General features: G+C 55.7%; 1 protein-coding gene across 1 annotated transcript; it reads right to left on the bottom strand.

Moving 5' to 3' along the window:
• Positions 1-240: 240 nt before the first annotated feature.
• Positions 241-17,281, bottom strand: SSC4D (scavenger receptor cysteine rich family member with 4 domains). The gene is made up of 11 exons (XM_073316018.2): positions 17,239-17,281; positions 15,558-15,590; positions 14,634-14,669; positions 13,508-13,813; positions 11,143-11,214; positions 10,246-10,560; positions 4,161-4,241; positions 3,242-3,316; positions 2,492-2,803; positions 1,571-1,648; positions 241-557 (listed from the first exon to the last, which is right to left on the bottom strand). The coding sequence occupies exons 1-11, from the start codon at positions 17,279-17,281 to the stop codon at positions 241-243; spliced, it is 1,668 nt and encodes a 555-aa protein (XP_073172119.2).
• Positions 17,282-17,606: the final 325 nt, after the last annotated feature.

Genomic DNA, 17,606 nt, shown 5'->3' with positions numbered 1-17,606 from the left:
CTCCGCTACCAGGAGAGTCGGGCTCGTTCTCGTTGGGACGGGTGTCTGAGCTCCGGGGTTGCCCTCACCTCCTACGACGGGCCACTGTCCTTTAATCAGCAAAGGCCCGGTCTGCCCTGACTATAGACACATTACTGCCCTGGGCTTCTATGGGGCACGGTAGGGGACACGCAAGGGGATCGACCCGCCCCCCCCCGGACTCACCCGGGCGTCTCTGGGCGGCCGTGGGCACAGAGCCGGTCATAGCAGCCCGCAGAGGGCACCAGCATCTTCCGAGTGGTCGCAGTTATGCACGTTCCAGCGGATGTGGGAGCAGTGCAGCAGGGAGGGCTCGTCACCTTTGCACTTGAGGTTGTCGAGGAAAATGTAGCCGGTGCCTGGGCCGTAGCGCGCCTCCCCCCAGGCAGCCCGGGCGCCCCCGCAGCCCAGCTGCCGGCACACCACCGCGACGTCCCGGAGGTCCCAGGCGTCGTCGCACACAGTCCCCCACTGGGACACGTAGAACAGCTCCAGGCGGCCCTCGCAGCGGTGGCTGCCGTTCACCAGGCGCAGGGATCCTGCGGGGGGGTGGGACCGCACAGGGTGAGGGGAGCCGGGGCAGCCGGAGGCCCTGCCCATCAGAACCCTGCACCCCACCCGTCAACCGGCTGCCCTCCGCCTTCCTCCTGGGGACGCTCAGCAGCCCTCCGATCCCGGCAGGACGGACGCACGACTGCTCCTTAATGGGGCGAATAGGAATGAATTGTTTTCCTTGATTCCCCTGGGAAGACGGGGAGTGAATCCACCCAGCCGAGCCACCGGCACTAGGCACTCAAAGCAGCTTCCAGCCTAGAACCTGCGAACAGTTGGCGGTCCCCCACTGCGCCCCGGGACGCAGGCAGCTGCTGCCCCAGTACAGGCAGGTGCTCAGAGGAGAGAGCCAATGAGGGAGCCAACACAGGGTCCCGCGAATCCAGACTCCCCCTCCTGTGGCTCACTTTGCCCTGGGAGCAAGGGGCCAGCGGTGGAAGCAGCACGAGTGCCTCCGTATTAGCAATTCAGTGGAGACGAGAGAGCACGGGGTCCAGAACAGGGGAGCAGGCCGCAGGACCCCAGAGCAGCATGGACCAAAGCATCTGACTGAGAAACAAGAAAGCCTGCGTTCTCTTCCCGGCTCGGCCTGGCTGCGTGGCCCATGCCACGTTACCCAGTGTCACTCAGCTTAACCCCATCTATGTCACTGGGATAGACAGAGGCTACAGTAAAGGTGCTTTGAGATCCACCGATGACAGATGCCGTGGGAGGGAGTCAACCGTACACTGCCTGCTACCCCTGTGCTGCGGTATCATTTCTGATCAACGTTTCAGCCAACGCCACGGGCGGTGTCATAGACTCAAACTCATAGGACTGGAAGGGACCTTGAGAGGTCTTCTAGTCCAATCCCCACCTGGACCAGGCATTATCTAGACCAACCCTCATCTGCCTTCATTTCTGGCTTCTCTGTCAAACCCGAGGGGGTTTCTCTGGAAGGAGACCTATGGCTGCCTGAAGATGGTTTGGGGGGGCACTGCTGGCCCCATGGGGTACCTACCGTCCTTGGGACGAGTTGTGGCTGAGGTCGTGGTGGCAAAAGCATCTTCTCTGAAATGGTCTTCAGACTCGTCCACACCTGCTCCAGCGAAGGATGGATGAAAAGAACAATGATCAGCCATCTCTGGTCTCCAGCTCAGGGGTGGATGTCATGGAGCATGAGTGGCTGGGCTGGAGCTAGGTAGACCCAGACAGCTAGGCGGGGAGAGGAGACGCACTGCAGATTGCTGACGTGTGGTGCGTTTAGGAAGCAGAGGAAGGGCAAACGTCCCCCGAAAGCAGGCACTGAAATTCACAGGGGAGGCTGAAGGCCTTATCTATCGGTCACGTGTAACAATAGCATCCCATTCCCCAGTGGGTGTCACTCCAGGGACCGGCTTCAAACCCAGGGACAGGGCCAAAACTAGCACCTCAGACCTGAACCCTCTGAAGTTCTGGGAGCTTGGATTCGAATCCCTGCATCTGAACCTGGCTCTAAGGTTTCGGTTCTGGGGGAATCCAGAAGCAGGAGGGGCCTTTCTGGTCGTGTCTGAAATTCCCCCAGGGTCTCATGTGATTCCCACCAAGAGCATCTGATTCCAATTCCAGTTTCAACCTGAACTAAACCCCAAGCCCCAGACTAAATATGATCCCTGTGTGGCCCATCTCCCGCTCGAGCGGCTGGAATCCAGGTTCCCAGTTCAGACGGCCCACCCAGGGAGGCTGCAGGAACTCGGATGGCACTCCCTGGGACCCATTAATTCCGCCCCGAGGCATGCTGATGCCGGCAGCTCGTGGCATGACCTAGGCCCAGCTTCCCTCCCCAGGGGCGGTCCCAGATCTGGCTAGCTTTGGAGGGAGGTGCACAGGATGGAGCTTGGAGCCATGCGTGCCGCTTGGGGCGGGGCAGGCGTGCCGCGTGGAGCACGCACGCGTGTCTCACCTCTGCAGATGACGCCGGCGTCCTCATGGTGCCCACAGTTGTGCTGCCCCCAGCCCAGATGGAAGCAATTCGCCAGGTCGGCCTCCCGGCCGGCGCAATCCACATTGTCCAGAAGGATCCGCCCAGTGCCGTAACCAAAATACCCCAGGACGGTGGCCGCAACTGCCACCCCGCAGCCCATCTGCCGGCAGACCACCTGGGCGTTGGTGAAATCCCAGTCGTCGTCACACACCGTGCCCCAGGCGCCGCGGTACAGAACCTCCACCCGGCCCTGGCAGCTGCTGTTCCCGTTCGCCAGCCTAATGCTGGCACCTGTTGGCCAGACCCGGAGAGCAAAGGTGACGTGGAAGGCCAGAAAGTTGAGAGATTCTGGTTGATGCTGGCGGTGGGGAAGGGATGCAGTCAGGTGCCCCGTGCAGCCCGGGGCTCTTCAAAGTGCTCTGCGGCAGCTGCCCTCATCTTTGATACGAGGTGGGGCCCAGGGAGACGACAGGTCCCCGCACACCGTGCTCCCGTTTAGGCTCAAGATAGAGCATGGCATTGCTGGGACTCGTAGTTTCTACTGGCTACTGGCCCAACATGCTCCCTGTGGTTGGGCAGGGGCTGAGTTAATACCGCAGGGCTTTCATTCCAGCCTTGGCAGCCCAGTGCAGGCGTGCCGTGTGGCTGCCTTGGCTTTGTGGGGAATCTCTGAACGCACCCTGGGCCGCCCGGAGCCAACGCCCGCCTGTGGGGAACGCGCACACTTACTTCTTTTGCCCACGGCCAGAAGGGCCGCTGTGATCACTTCGGTCTCCGGCGAGGGCTGATCTCTGGCATCCGTGACTGCAAGGACAAGCAGCGGCATTAGGAGGGTGGGAGTTCAGGGGAAATCCTGCTCCCGGGCTGTTCTCCGTTGACGGGGCACAAGGGCAGCACCCTCGCCAATGGTAGCAGCATGCACCATGGAACCTCATGCCCAAAGGATACAGGATCTGATGGACTCCTAGGCACAAGGGTGAAATTCACCGCTGGACTGATGGCCAGCATGAGAAGCAGGCCCCTTTCGACCCAATGGGGGGCAGTTCTTTTTGCAAGGCATCACCCTATGCGTTGAAGCAGGACCTTGGTGAATTTCACCCACAAGCGCCTCATTCCCTGGCAACACAGCCACCTCGGGATGCCCCTGTAGCAACAAAATCAGAGCACAGTGCCCCCGGGGAGAGCAACATCATGGCATGTTGTGCAGCAAGCACCCGACTAGCAGGCTTTCAGGGATCTGGAGGCGTTTGTTTGCAGCTCCTGTGATCCTGATGCTGGGCCCCAGGAAGGATCCCACCCAGTGCTGTGGATCGAGTGAAGCCCAGCATGACCTGAGCAATACTCCAGACTGGGCTGAATTCTTGGCAGCCCAGCCGTGTCTCTAGGTCACCCAGCGTCTCTACTGATGACTCCAAAGGAGAAGGGGAGGAGAAAGCCCTGGACAGGGGATCTGAGCCCTGCTTCCCCTGTACGGGTGTCTGGACCAGGAAGGATAGCGAGCTGGTTTGGATCCCAGCTGTGTCCTCCCCAGGACAATGTTATGGGGTAGCTGCTCTGATCAATGCACTAGCCTTGGACCTGTAGGTCTCCTCACGCATCATCCATCCAGAGAGCCTCCAGATGCGGGAACGGGCAGCGTTGGCCTTACCTGTGGCACTGTCGGTGAATGACTCTCCGTAGTCCCAGCCAGCCGAGGTGGTGAATGGTGCCACCGTTGAAATCCGCAGCCCTGCGGAGACACAGGTAGGGCCAGAGGCCACATGACCAGCGGCCGTAGCTTTGTTTGCACTGAGTCATTTCAAGAGGATGGGCAGCCAGAAGGGAGCCCATCCAGAGAACGGAGACATGCGTCCATCGTTCTACACTCCTCCAGCTGCTCTCAGCAGCTCCTAGGTCAGACACTGGCCGGTGCCTTGGGAACATGTGTTCGGAGTGTAGTGTCCTGCTAAATGCACCTAGGTAACCCACGGGTTGGGATCAGTGTGTGTTATACAAGGGATTGGAAGGATTTAATTTTTATCGGTAAACGTCAATAAACCTGCATTTCCCCGGACATGCCCACACACTGCTGCACAAATATTTCCATCAATAATAATCAAAGCCTACAGACTGGGAACGTACAGGTTGAACTTCTCTAATCCGGCACTCCCTGGTCCGGCAAGATCCGTGGTCCGGCATAGGCGCTGACTCTGTGGGTGCTCTGGGGCTGGAGCACCCCGGGGTGGGGAATGAGTGGGTGCGGAGCATCCACTGGCGCCAAGCTCCCCCCTCTGCCCCCCTCCCCCCGCGCCTCTCGGCACTGGCGGCCCCGCGTTTACCGACTCCGACTCCTCCCTCCCAGCGCTTCCGGAGTGACGCAAACAGCTGATTCGCCCGTTCAAGCTCTGGGAGGGAGGGGGAGGACCTGGGGCCGGCGGCTGGGACCGGGGGCCGGCATCAAAGCCCCCAGGCGGGGTGCCACACTGAGGGCACAGCCTGGGGGTGCTGCAGCACTCCCTGCATCTCTACTTCCCACGCCTATGGAGGCCCGCTGACACTCTGCACTGACCTCCCGTGGTTCGGCAAATTCTCTGGTTCGGCACCGGTCCGGTCCCGAGGGTGCCGGACCAGAGAGATTCAACCTGTACAAAAAATGCCAGTTCAGGACTTACTAGAGTTTGATTTAAGGCTATTTCCTTTGTATATTTTGACCTGTGATATTGACAATTTGTGTTCGAACGGTTACAAAGCTTTTAACCTTTGGAATCTCCACCTCTTCTGTCATTAAACAATCATCCGGCCCCCCCTATTGGCCGACCCCAGCAATTTCCCACAACCGTGAGCATTCAGATGGATCCAAATTTTTAAAAAAATGCTTAAAAGCCATCGTTTGGGGCAAATTTCCATAAATACAAATGTAAAAATAAACATCAATATTATGAGTCAATATTGTAAAAGAAAAAGTTGAATTCTGTCAGGCCCCGTTATCCAGATCCCCAGTTGGGGAGGGAGGGGGGCTCCAGGCTGGGGGAAGGGAGTTGAGGTGCGGGGGAAGGGGAGGAGGGCTCCAGCTGAGAGTGCAGGCTTTGGGCTGGGGCCAAGGGGATCAGAATGTGGGAGAGGGCTCAGAGCTGGGGCAGAGGATTAGGGAGCGTAAGGAGGTTTGGGGTGCGGGCTCCGGGCAGCGCTTAGTTCAGGCAGCTCCCGGGAAGCTATCAGCATGTCTCTCCAGCTCCTAGGTGGAGGGGCGGCCAGGTGGCTCCACGCGCTGCCTCAGACTGCAGATGCCACCCCCGCAGCTCCCATTGGCTGCGGTTCCCGGTCAATGGAAGCTGCGGAGCCAGCGCTCGGGGTGGGGGCAGCACGCAGAGTCCCCGTGGCCGCCCCACTGCTTAGGAGCTGCAGAGACATGGTGGCAGCTTCCCGCTGGTGCTGCAGCCAACTGGTCTTTTTGCGACCCAGCCAGCGGTGCTGACCGGAGCCGCCAGGGTCCCTTTTTGACTGGATGTTCCGGTCAAAAACCAGATGCCTGGCATCTCTAATATTGTAGCACCTGACCGAGCTTGGCAGTGATGGTGGCTAGGCCCAGGTACAGTGCATCGCTCACACCACAGCACTCCAGTCCATTCTGCCTAGCTGTGTCGCCCCACCCAGCGGGCCAGGACGAAGACCCCCTCTCTTGCCTTGCCGCCAATCTAACCATCACTAGCATCTCCCCTAGAGGTTTGGTTCTCCCAGCTGGGCCTCACCCACTCTGTGGACCCGCTGCCCCCATTCAGAACAGCCCCCACCCCTGTACAAGCCGTCCCACCAAGGCTCTCCGGGTCAGCATTTCCATCTCCCCGGCTTCCAGGACAATGGCTAGATAGGCAAGAAAGGAACAGCCTGAGAAAATTGCTCATTTTGCGCGCATCAGCCTCTTTGTTAGTTAATCGCTGGGAAGCGAAAGTGATGGCACTTAGAGCTCCAGTCATTAGCTGCGATAATGAGGGAATTCAAGGGGATTATTAACATTATAAATGGTAATCAACAGAGATACATAATTGAAAGAGGGGAAGAGAAAGGGAGACCGGGGATGGCTGAGTGCCCAGCCGCTGACAGCCAATCACTCCACTTCCTGACCAAGGCAGCTTGCTTTCCACCAGAGCCAGGAAATCGCAGGCAACCAGAGTCATTTTCCCTTGCAAATTGCTGCTCAGACTAGTCCCAGCCTCTCTCCATTGTGTTTTATCCATCTCCTGGGTTTCAGCCTAGCAGGTAATGAGGAAGGATGGTCCAGTGGCTAGTCCCCTAGGCCTTGTGAGCCCTACTTTCAAGTCCCTGCTCTGCCACAGACTCCCTGTGTGACCTTGGGCAAGTCACTTAGCCTCTCTGTGCCTTAGTTTCCCATCTGTGTAATGGGGATAACAGCCCTGCGCTGCCTCTCCAGGGTGCTCTGGGGTATATTAGACATTATATGGCCACCGGATCCTGGGGCAATGGGGGCCATTTAAGTAACTTAGGGCACGTTTACACTACAAAATTAAGTCACCTAACTTACGTTGCCATACAGCCGCCGCAGTAATTACATCGTTTGTGCATCTACACTTTCCTCCTTGTGTTGGTTGTGCGCAGCCTCACCAGGAGCACTTGCACCAACTGCATCAACCTTGTCTCTACACCACTCAGGGAGGTGGAGTTATTAAGTTGGGGTAGCGGGCGAGTTACAGCAGCAGGAGTGAAATTTTAGTGTAGACACCGACATAGATCTGCCTTGTGTGGACCTAACTCTGTAGTGTAGATCTGGGCTTAGCTAAATAGGGGACACCTTGGGGAGGCCCACAAGGAGCTCTTCCAGGCGTGCCCGTCCCAACAGTGCATTTAGGGCATGCTCACTGTGGAGAGCCATCTGCGTTTCATTCCCTTTGAGGAGGGTCAAAATAATGTTGGGCCTGGGTGATTTGGGTTCCCTGGGGTGGTCTGGGGTTCAAACCCACCTGCAGAGCTTTGTGGCTTGAGCCTTCTCTCTGTCCAACTGTCAAGAGATTTGCCCCCCTTTTCCCTGCATACATTCAGCTCTCCATTTTCAGCAAGGCTGAGCAGGTTTGCTCCTGGTTGGACCCTCCTGCCCTGCAACCCCCTGCGCCCTTCTCTGCATTTGTCCCTGATCCTTGGTCATCAGAACCACCCATGGGAGCCCTAAGCAGCCTCACTGGCCAGCTGTCATTGCCTTCAGTGGCAGAGCTCTGGTTGGTTTCGGGACTGAGCCATTAGACTCAGCACAGGGGGGCGTTATCAGCACCCTGGCTCCGGGTCATGTTATGGCAACATCTCCTTTCCTTTCCGGTGGCTGCTACACACCAGTACTCCTGGGGGAATTCTGCGCCAAAAAATAAAATATTCTGTGCACAATATTTTAAAATTCTGCATATTTTATTTGTCAAAATAATGCAGTATAATCACTCTGGTTTCAATTCTTGCAGTAATTTATTTAAACTACAGTACAATGGATGGAGAAAGGGAGTGGGGAGCATTGGAGGAAATCCTCAAGCCCCCTTGCCTAATAATAACATAGCTCGGTTTGACAGTTTATTTCTAGTTATTAGTCAACAAATATATGCAGCCATATGCTCAGGGTTACATCATATGCAACTGAAGAGCAAGTGAGGGCTGGGAAATCAAACTCACAATTTATACTGGCTACTGACCATCTCCAGAAAGGTCAGTAGCAGACAGTTAATGGAGCACATTGTGATAGGAAATTTTTTCAGTCCAAAAATGTAGACCAGTTCTAATCACTAAAGCACCATAAGCATTTATAAGGCCACATTGTCCTTTACACCCCTCTGGCAATGTAAAGGAGCCTTAAAACTTTTATACCTGTTTTATACTCCTGGGAGAATTCACAAAGACAATGGGAACAGTTCACTAAGCAGGCAGGCTGCTACATTCTGCTCTGCCTGAGGGGACAGAGCCTGCCCCATGCCTACCTCCTCAGAAACACCCTGAAGTCTTGCCCCTCCACGTCAAGCGTGCTGCAACAACAAGTGAGAGTGTCTCTCACTCACACAACTGCTGAGCCCCCCTCTCCCTTCGGTGGTGATTTATGTCTCTACCAGCTGCTCCAGGCACCCGAACCAACCTGATTGCGCTGCCGGGGAGGAGTGTGTGACCGCTCTTGCGGCTTCCCTTTGCTTCTCTGTCAGGAGTCATTTTTCTGCATGGAAGCAAAGAAATCTGCGGGGACATGAATTCTGTGCACGCGCAGTGATGCAGAATTCCTCCAGGAGTAACACCAGACTCCAACTTCTCTGGCGTTATGATCCCGACTCCCTACCCCCCATTAGTCACTTGTAGTTCTGTTCCATTCAGCCTAATAGTCCTTCCGCTGCCAGGACTATCCTCCCCAGGGCTAGCCCTGCACCCTTCCCATTCATCTCCATTTGCCACCTCTCTGCCCAGCTCCCAAGGCTATTCGACTTCCTGCAGTCCCAGGCTTGCCACAAAACTGCTCCTCCCCCTGGATTGGCATCATCGGATTTAGATCCCACGTCTCTGCGTTTAGTGCAGATATGGGCACCTGTGGACAGCCCCTTCCCCCAGGAGCCTCCAGTCTACAAGGGAGAAAGGGGCGTGACGGGAACATTGAGTTTGAAGACGTCGGCATGGATTCACTGCTGGGTTCTGGGGCTTTGAAATGTTTCTCTGATCAAGATTGGACAGACCAAGCGAGGCTGTGGGTCCGAGCGGAAAGAGAGCTGCAGAGAGACTACGACTAATAACAGAGGGCCCCCCTGGCACAATGCCGCATCACTGAACGTGGACTGCCCGTAGCGCTCACAACAGAGCTGTGCGTGGTGCGAGCCGGCAGCAGAGGGATTGGGCACGCTACTTCAGCAACCTCTCATCCTAGGGGCAGGGCTGAAGTCAACGCAGAGGCTGGAGCTCCCTCAGGACAGACCACAGGGGGCTGCTGGCAGGGTGTTCGAGGGGGGCCCTGGGCTCGGGCTGCCACTGCCTGGATGCGTTAGCTTTCTGCACACGCTGCAAAATGGTTCCAAACCAGCATCCGGGGACCAGCATCCCTGATCTATGGGGACGTTTGGATCTGGATCAATGTTCAACCCATCTCATCCGCACCCTCTCCTTTTTGCACCTGCAAATGGGACCGGTGCAGCTGGTGCTGTGGAAAGAGAACTCTGTGTGCGCAATGTGGAGAAGGGGGCAGCTTTTGTTTTCACGCCAGTAGCGGCTTGCACAGACACCGTTGGGGGTGCTGATGCACGTGCCCGTGCGAATGGAGGCCACGGTTAAAATACACGTCCCGGCAAAATTTTGCTCCAATGCGTCATGATTGTGGGAAGCAGAGTAGGATTGTTTAGCACAGCCCTGAGCAGCAGCAGTGACTGGGGATGTAACCCATGGCGTGGTGTGTGCTACTCACTCCTCTCCATATCCGATTTACTGCAGCCATGTCGGCTTCCCCCCATGGGCCTGGATCTACCTGTAGAGACTCAGGCATTCTGCTCTGGAGGGCTGGACTCGATGCTGGCCAAGGAGGCAGCCATCGCATCGGTCAAGGCTTACCCAGGGCTCGCACTGCCATGGCTCAGACGCTTGTGTTGAGCTACCTCTGGATGGGGGAGGACGGTAATCCTCCAATCAGCCTGGCCCCCTCTGCACCCAATCCACACGGGCCGCGGCTTGCGCCTCGGTTCCATCCCCGGCGGGTCAGCCAAGATGGCAGCCGTTCCCACGAGGCTTTGCTCCCTTACCTGTGCAGATGACCCCCGCGTCCTCGTGGTGCCCGCAGTTGTGGATCCCCCAGCCCAGGCTGTAGCAGGCCGCGAGGCGGGGCTCGCTGCCCTCGCAGTTCACGTTGTCCAGCAGGATGTGCCCCGTGCCGTAGCCGAAGTAGGCATTGCTCTTGTGCGCCACTGCGCGGCCGCAGCCCACCTGCCTGCACACCACGCTGGCATCGCTCATGCCCCAGTCGTCGTCGCACACCGTGCCCCAGGTCCCTCGGTAGAATATCTCCACCCGGCCCCGGCAGGGGTCGGCGCCGCTCACCAGCCGGATGCTGCCGTCGCCTGCACAAGGGCAGCCGGGGTTAGCGTCAGGGCTCTCCCCGGGGCGGGCAGAGCACCGAGCGGGATCCCGCGGGAGTGACGGGAGCAGGCCGTGCAGGGATGGGGAGCAGCAAGCCAGACGTGAGTTTGCACGTGACGGGAGCAGGCCGTGCAGGGATGGGGAGCAGCAAGCCAGACGTGAGTTTGCACGTGACGGGAGCAGGCCGTGCAGGGGAGGGGAGCAGCAAGCCAGACATGAGTTTGCATGTGGCAGCAAAAGCAGCCCATGGAGTTGGGACGTCCCGTCCCCAAACTGGGAGACCTGCTCTCTACAGCCACTGCTCTGAGCAGCACCGCTGCAATGTAGGGACCTCAATAACCCACTGGGGTCATCCTTGGCCTTGGTCTCATCCGTCTCTTCTGCTCTCCGGGGGGGAGCTGGCCCAAGCCTGGGGGTGAGGTATGGGGAGAGTCTGCATGCACTGCTTGCGTGGCCTGGCCTGGCCTCTGGCGGAAAGACGCCAGCCAATAAGGGCTTCGAAGGGTGAGTAGGAGGCAGGGAGGGAATCTGATGAGTGAGAAGCCAATCTCCGACGTGCTTACTCTTCCCGTTCGGCAGCATGGCTGCGGTGGTTCTGGTCGCTGGTCCTTTGCTTGCCTGGGTTGGGGAGAGCTCTGAAAAGAGAGCCAGAGGCAGGCTGGGCGTCAGTGTGGCTTTACTAATTTTCCTTTCCCACGCGTCCTGTAATAAATACACCCGCTGGATACGCAGCCCCAGCATCCAGAGCCCAGGGGAGGGTAGCGATGGTCACCCACACAGACGCACCGGCTAGAAAACTGGCAAATATCAGGAGACTCACGATTAACCTGCAAGAGCCGGCAACGCTGAGCAAAGAACCCAAATTCTAATCCTGGCTCTGACCCAGATCACTCTTGAGGGAGTCACCTCACCTCTCTGCCTCGCATTGCCCCGAGGGAAACTGAGGACAATGACACTCAATCCTGCTGCTGGGGATTGGTCCCTGTTTGCAAAGCGATGCAGAGGGGCTAAGTGCTGTTCAGACCCGTGTGGGATGCTGAGTGCTAGAGGGAAGGGTCAGTTTTTCCTTGCAGGCCAGGCTAGCTGGAGGGCTGGTTACTCGTTATTAGCAGACTCACATCTGTGTCTCTGAGCTCAGTCTGGGCACGAGGGAGGAGCTCCGGACAGGGCAACGTCACCCCATCACTGCATTCACCAGCCAGCAGGGTAACATATTGCTCTGGGTCAAAAGCCGGCCCTGCCCACTGGGACCCCCCTCCCAGCGCACCCCGGGAATTCTTTCACACGGCGCCAGGCCTCTGCCTCCCTCTCGTCAGCATCCCGGCTATGAACAGCGATGGACAAACCTCCAACGGCCTGAGCAGAGCAGTTTTAGCCTGGAGACTCAGCAGCAGGATCAAACCGCCAGAACCTCCTCCAGAGATCTCCTCCCCAAAAGCTGGCCTGAGCTCGCTTCCCGGACCAGCTCCTCCCACTCCCCTTCACAGCTGCATACTGAGACTCATCACCCCTTCCCCTCCAGGTCAGCCCCCTTTCTCCAGTCAAGGCTGGACACCTTCCCTAATCAATCAGTCCCTGGCTCCTTCCTGTTGATCCCCAGCCTCTTAGGAGTGGATTAGCCACAAATCCACTGTCTTTCTGCTAGGCCTAGGCCGGCATCTGTCTGCAAATCTGGCCCAGCTCCAGGCATCTGCCCCCATCACCCTGACTAGGTCTGAGAGGGGAGCCCCTGTTCTGTGAGTGATTGGGAATAAAAAACCAGGCCCCGCAGAGAAAAACTAGACCTTACTGGGTCTGTGATCCTTTCAGTCAGAGCTAGCTTGGGTAGATCTACACGCACTGTCCCGACTGCAGTGTATCATAGGATCAGAGAATATCAGGGTTGGAAGGGACCTCAGGAGGTCATCTAGTCCAACCCCCTGCTCAAAGCAGGACCGATCCCCGACTAAATCATCCCAGCCAGGGCTTTGTCAAGCCTGACCTTAAAAACCTCAAAGGAAGGAGATTCCACCCCCTCCCTAGGTAACGCATTCCAGTGCTTCACCACCCTCCTAGTGAAAAAGTGTTTCCTAATATCCAACCTAAACCTCCCCCACTGCAACTTGAAACCATCACTCCTTGTTCTGTCCTCTGCTACCACCGAGAACAGCGCAGACAGTGCGGAGCTAGCTTTGATCTAGCTCGAGCCACTAACGCTCGCCGCGAAGCTGCTCCAGCACAGACGGACAAGGCTGCCCGAGACCCAGGGTGCGTCCTCGAAGGGGCGGCTGACACTGCTATGGTTCCTGCAGCCAGCTAGATCCAAACGAGTGCAGGTACATCTCCACGCTCCGCAGTTGCCTCTGACTGCAGTACAGACCTACCCTAAGGGGGGGTCACAGAGATGGCAGATGGGAATGGGGAGCCATGGGCCAGGACAGAGTGAGAGCAAAGGGTAGGGCAGAAAGGGAAAGCCAGGCCCTGGTGCTGCTCAGTTCCGGTCCCTAGCTCAGGTGGTTGGTAGATGCGGGTGCAAGCAGCTGGCCCATCCCTAGTGATGGGCCCAGACTCTGAGCCCCAGCAGCCCAGCCCTGCAGCACCGTCTCCTCCGAGAGCCCAGCGCCGGGCACGGGGGCCCTGGCGAGGAAGCCACGGTGACCTCCGACCAGAAGTCCCATTAGTCCATCACAAGAGGGACATGAGACAAGGGGGCTGCTGGGCCCTGCCTGGTGGGTCTGGAATCTCCTTCCTTAGAGGTTTTTAAGGCCCGGCCTGACAAAGCCCTGGCTGGGATGATTTAGTTGGGGACTGGTCCTGCTTTGAGCAGGGGGTGGGACTCGGTGACCTCCTGAGGTCCCTTCCAGTCCGGATCTTCTGTGGTGAGGCATCAGTCGCGTAACCCCATCGCTGCCCCCGCCCCCGCCGTAGGATGGAACCAAACCTTTTTACCGTTACACGTGACAGCCACATCCTCATAGTGGTAACAGTTGTGGATTCCCCAGCCGCGGCTCCCACACTCGCTCAGGGCCACCTCCCCGCCTTGGCAGTCCACGTTGTCCAGGAAGATGGGCCCCCTCCCGTGGCCAAAGGTCAAGGTGGCTGGCATGGCGAGGGCATGGCCGCAGCCCAGCTGGTGGCACACCACGTTGGCGTCCACGAGGTCCCAGTCGTCGTCACACACCGTGCCCCACGAGCCGTTGTAGAGGATCTCCACGCGCCCCTGGCACTGGTTGCGCCCATTGACCAGCCGCACCTCTGCGAGGAGGAAGGTCACAGTGAGATGAGTAACCAGGCAACGGGCTAGCCCTAATTAGGTAATGAATGCACCACGACCCTCACCAGGGGTCATCAGCAGGGTTTGAACCTATGACCTTCTGCACCAAATCCCAGACTGCTACCACTTAAGCAAAAGGAGTAGCTCCATTAGTTGATACCAGTAGTAGGCTGCTGTCTTGCTGGCATTTGCTTTGATTCTGGTGAGTGGGTTTCTATTTGTTTGTGGGAAGCAAAGGGTCAGGAATACATCTCTGCACCAGACACATTCACTCGGCCATCTTGAAAGCTCTTGCTGGGTTAGGGAATCGTCCAATGAGAGAAGAGAAACGGTATCATGTGACGTGGGTGACCTGTCACCTGGAGCAGGTAACAAATTGCTAATACTCACAGCAAACCAATCCATGGATAATTCCTAGACTGAAATCAGCCACACATAAATGATCTCTCAAATAATTAGAAATAGAACACGCGTCTGTATAAATGCCTTGCCGAATAAGTCAGTCACTCACTAGAGCCGTGGACACCCACTTCTATGGCACTGCCCATCAGAGATGGCACAGAACAAGGCCAGGGAGCTGCAAAATTCCCCTATTGCTTCCAGTAATAAGTAGAGCCGGTCAGGAAAAAGTTATTTTGCCTCCACAAAAAGTTTCGTCCAAATTTTCCTTTTAAACCCATTTGGTTTTTTCAAAGCAAAAACTCAAAATCTCATCACCATTCCCCCGCCCCACCGCCAATATATTCCCCATTTTTCGGGTCCAAAACTCTTCGTCCAAAAGCAGTTCTAATAAGATCTCACCTGGGAATGACAATGGAGCAGAATCAGAGGCGTTGCCTGAAATGGAGAAGGAAAAGGATCAAGCATCGTTGGTGTGCCAGGAGAACACAGATAGGAAAGGGTTACTGGATAAGGGATATCAGAACTGACCCATATCATCTTACCAAGCAGCATGAGTGCTAAGAGGGATGACTTAGTACATTAAGCATCAGGTATAACACACATCCCAGTCCCAGCAGGGCCTTTCACTCTTCTCAGTTTATAGGGTGTTCCCTTCCATGCACAGTAACAGGGGTGCAAACGAGTTACTGAGGACAGAATTTGCCCCTCGGGATCTTTGTTACCGCTGTTGAGGTCTGTGGTTTGTCACAGATTAAAGGGGAAACAGTTCTGGAGTCCTTGTTAGCTTACTGGCCACAGTTCACTCATCACACTCAAGTCCACATGACTTCTCAGAGGCTTCTACCTAAGGGGAGTTTTGTTTTGTTGTTCCATGCAGCTCTCTTTGCGCTAGCAAATTCGACTGCATTCGCAGAACCATCTTTGCTTTGGTGGCATCTGGACCCTGGAGGTCCGTGGAACGAGGAAGCAGTTGGGGGAACTGAGCAAGCAACTAGCAGTTGGTGAAATTGTCAGGGCCAAGGGGTTATCCCAGCCACTGGAGCTTGCTTGATTATTCAGAGCAGGATGAAATTCACCCCCACGCAGAGACCCGGCACAAACCCCTGTGCATCACTCAAGCCCTAAAAATAGCGGGTCCGAAGGACTGATGCAAAGGCATTGAGCTAGGCCTGTGCGTGTAGGGGTGAATTTCTCCCCCTAGCGAGGCTGGTCACAGACTGCTGCAATACTGAACTCCATGATCTGTGCTTTGACCGCTCCTGCCTAAGACAACTGAGAGGAGTTAAGTCTCCAAACATCTGAGCACATGAAGTTTCCGCTTACCTGTCTCTTCCCTTTTCCACACAGATCTGAGGTCTGGGAGAGGGGAAAGGGGAGAGAAAGCAGTTGGTTTAAAAAGAAAAACTCCCACAAAAAGACAGATCTTTGTTATCTTCACTATTTTAGCAATGGGGAAACTGAGGCACAGAGCAAGGGCTGTGAGTTGCCCACTGCCATGCTGCGAGTCAGCGTCTCAGAGATAGAACACAGCTCTCCTGATTCCTAGCCATGTGCTTTAACCACTAGGATACAATGCCGTCCAGGGGTGCTGGGAGTCAGTTTCCTAATGTTGGTGTAGGGAGATCTTTAGACAAAAGGCGATGGAGAAGTGCCAAGGACTATCATTAGCAGGTTAAATGAAACAAAACTGTTCTTCTGGCTCACACTTGAGAGTTACCAGCTTTCAGACAGAAAGACCCTTTTATAGCTGTCACGCTTTTTTCCCCAACATGGTCACACTACTAACAGCCTGTTTTATAAAAATGAAGGGGGACAGCCATGGGGCCGAGTGGCCAAAGGCCTGAGATACAGGAGACCTGGGTTCTATTCCCACCTCTCGCCTGTTGGGTGACCTTGGCCAAGTCACTGTGCCTCAGTTTCCCATTTCTACAAGGGAGACGATGATCCTGAACTCCTTGGTAAAGAGCTTTAAGATCTACTGATGAAAAGTGCTGTAAAAAGCTAAGTATTATTATTTACTTGGTACCATTTTTAAAAAGCACAACGAAGTCAACAGTCTTTACAAGCTCTCTGTCTGTCTATATGCACAGAGCACTTCGCCCACAGCTGAGAGGCAGCTACCTCTGGGGCAGAAGGTGGCAGCCTCTAAACCACAACAGAACAGGAGAGAAGTTATCCCCTGGAAAGCACTGAGGAGTTGGGAGGAATCCCTGGAATTTGGCACTTGGGTTAAGCGCCGACTCGGGTGGAAAGTGGCAGTTGCTCCTTGGTGAGCACAAGCACCAGCTTCTCATCTCATCTGAAAGAGAGACCCTCTATCACCACCACCGGGGTATCAGTCCAGCCCCGACGCGGAGGGGGACATGTAGTCAACGAGAAAGGATTTTGGTGGGGCCAGGTGTTCATTCAATAGGAGGGGTGCTTCCTACTGATTCACCAGCATCACTTCCCCACAGCATCTTGACTTTACTGAAGATGGCTTAGATCTTTGCGGGATCCAAAGAGTGGAAAATGCTCGGTAAGGACAAATGTGCTGTAATATTGGCATGGGAGAGAAGTTTGGTTTCATTATTTGGTACATTGTGATTGATATGAGAGCAAATCTGTAACTGGCACTCAGAGACTACAGTGATGAGCGTGATAGAAGAACCTGTATAAAGTAGAAAAGAAACTGTGATATTTTCTGTTCCTGAATGTGCACAAAAAAGTGACTAGAAAGGGGTACATATCTAAATGTGATTAAGACTTGGTGTAAAGTCCATGACCCTTTCACACAGCTCTAAAATGTGGGTTAGCTAGCTGAGGTGGGAGGAACCACAATGGAATTATGAACAGAGCACAGAAACCATGCAAACCATGGCTGGGATGATTTAGTTGGGGATTGGTCCTGCTTTGAGCAGGGGGTTGGACTAGATGACCTCCTGAGGTCCCTTCCAACCCTGATAGTCTATGATTCCTTGGGCTATCTCCTCTCCTGGTACGTACCGAACCTGAGTATACCTACCGTAGAGCAGCTCCTGAACTCGCATCCACTCCTGGTGTGCCATAATCCATCCCTCTGCCTGGCCACAGTCAGGTCATGGATACTGCGCTCAAAATTGCCATGTAGACCTCCCTGCTCAGGCTGGAGCTGGGGATCTGGGACCCAACCCCCCGGGTATCATATCCCGAGCTCCAGTCTGAATAGGAACAACTACACAGCTGTTTCTAGCACCATAGCATGAGCTGTGCGAGCCCAAGTCTGTAGACCCAGGCTCCGAGACTGGCTGCTGCGGGTATGTTTTTGCTGCAGCAGCTCCATGAAATTTATCATCGGTCTTTTTTTCCCCAGGGAAAAAAATAAATAAATAAAAATGCAGATTCAGTGACTCC

The sequence above is a fragment of the Lepidochelys kempii genome, chromosome 17, assembly GCF_965140285.1.
Source record: "Lepidochelys kempii isolate rLepKem1 chromosome 17, rLepKem1.hap1, whole genome shotgun sequence".
Lineage (NCBI taxonomy): Eukaryota > Metazoa > Chordata > Testudines > Cheloniidae > Lepidochelys > Lepidochelys kempii.
This window is presented reverse-complemented; position numbering and strand designations above follow the sequence as displayed.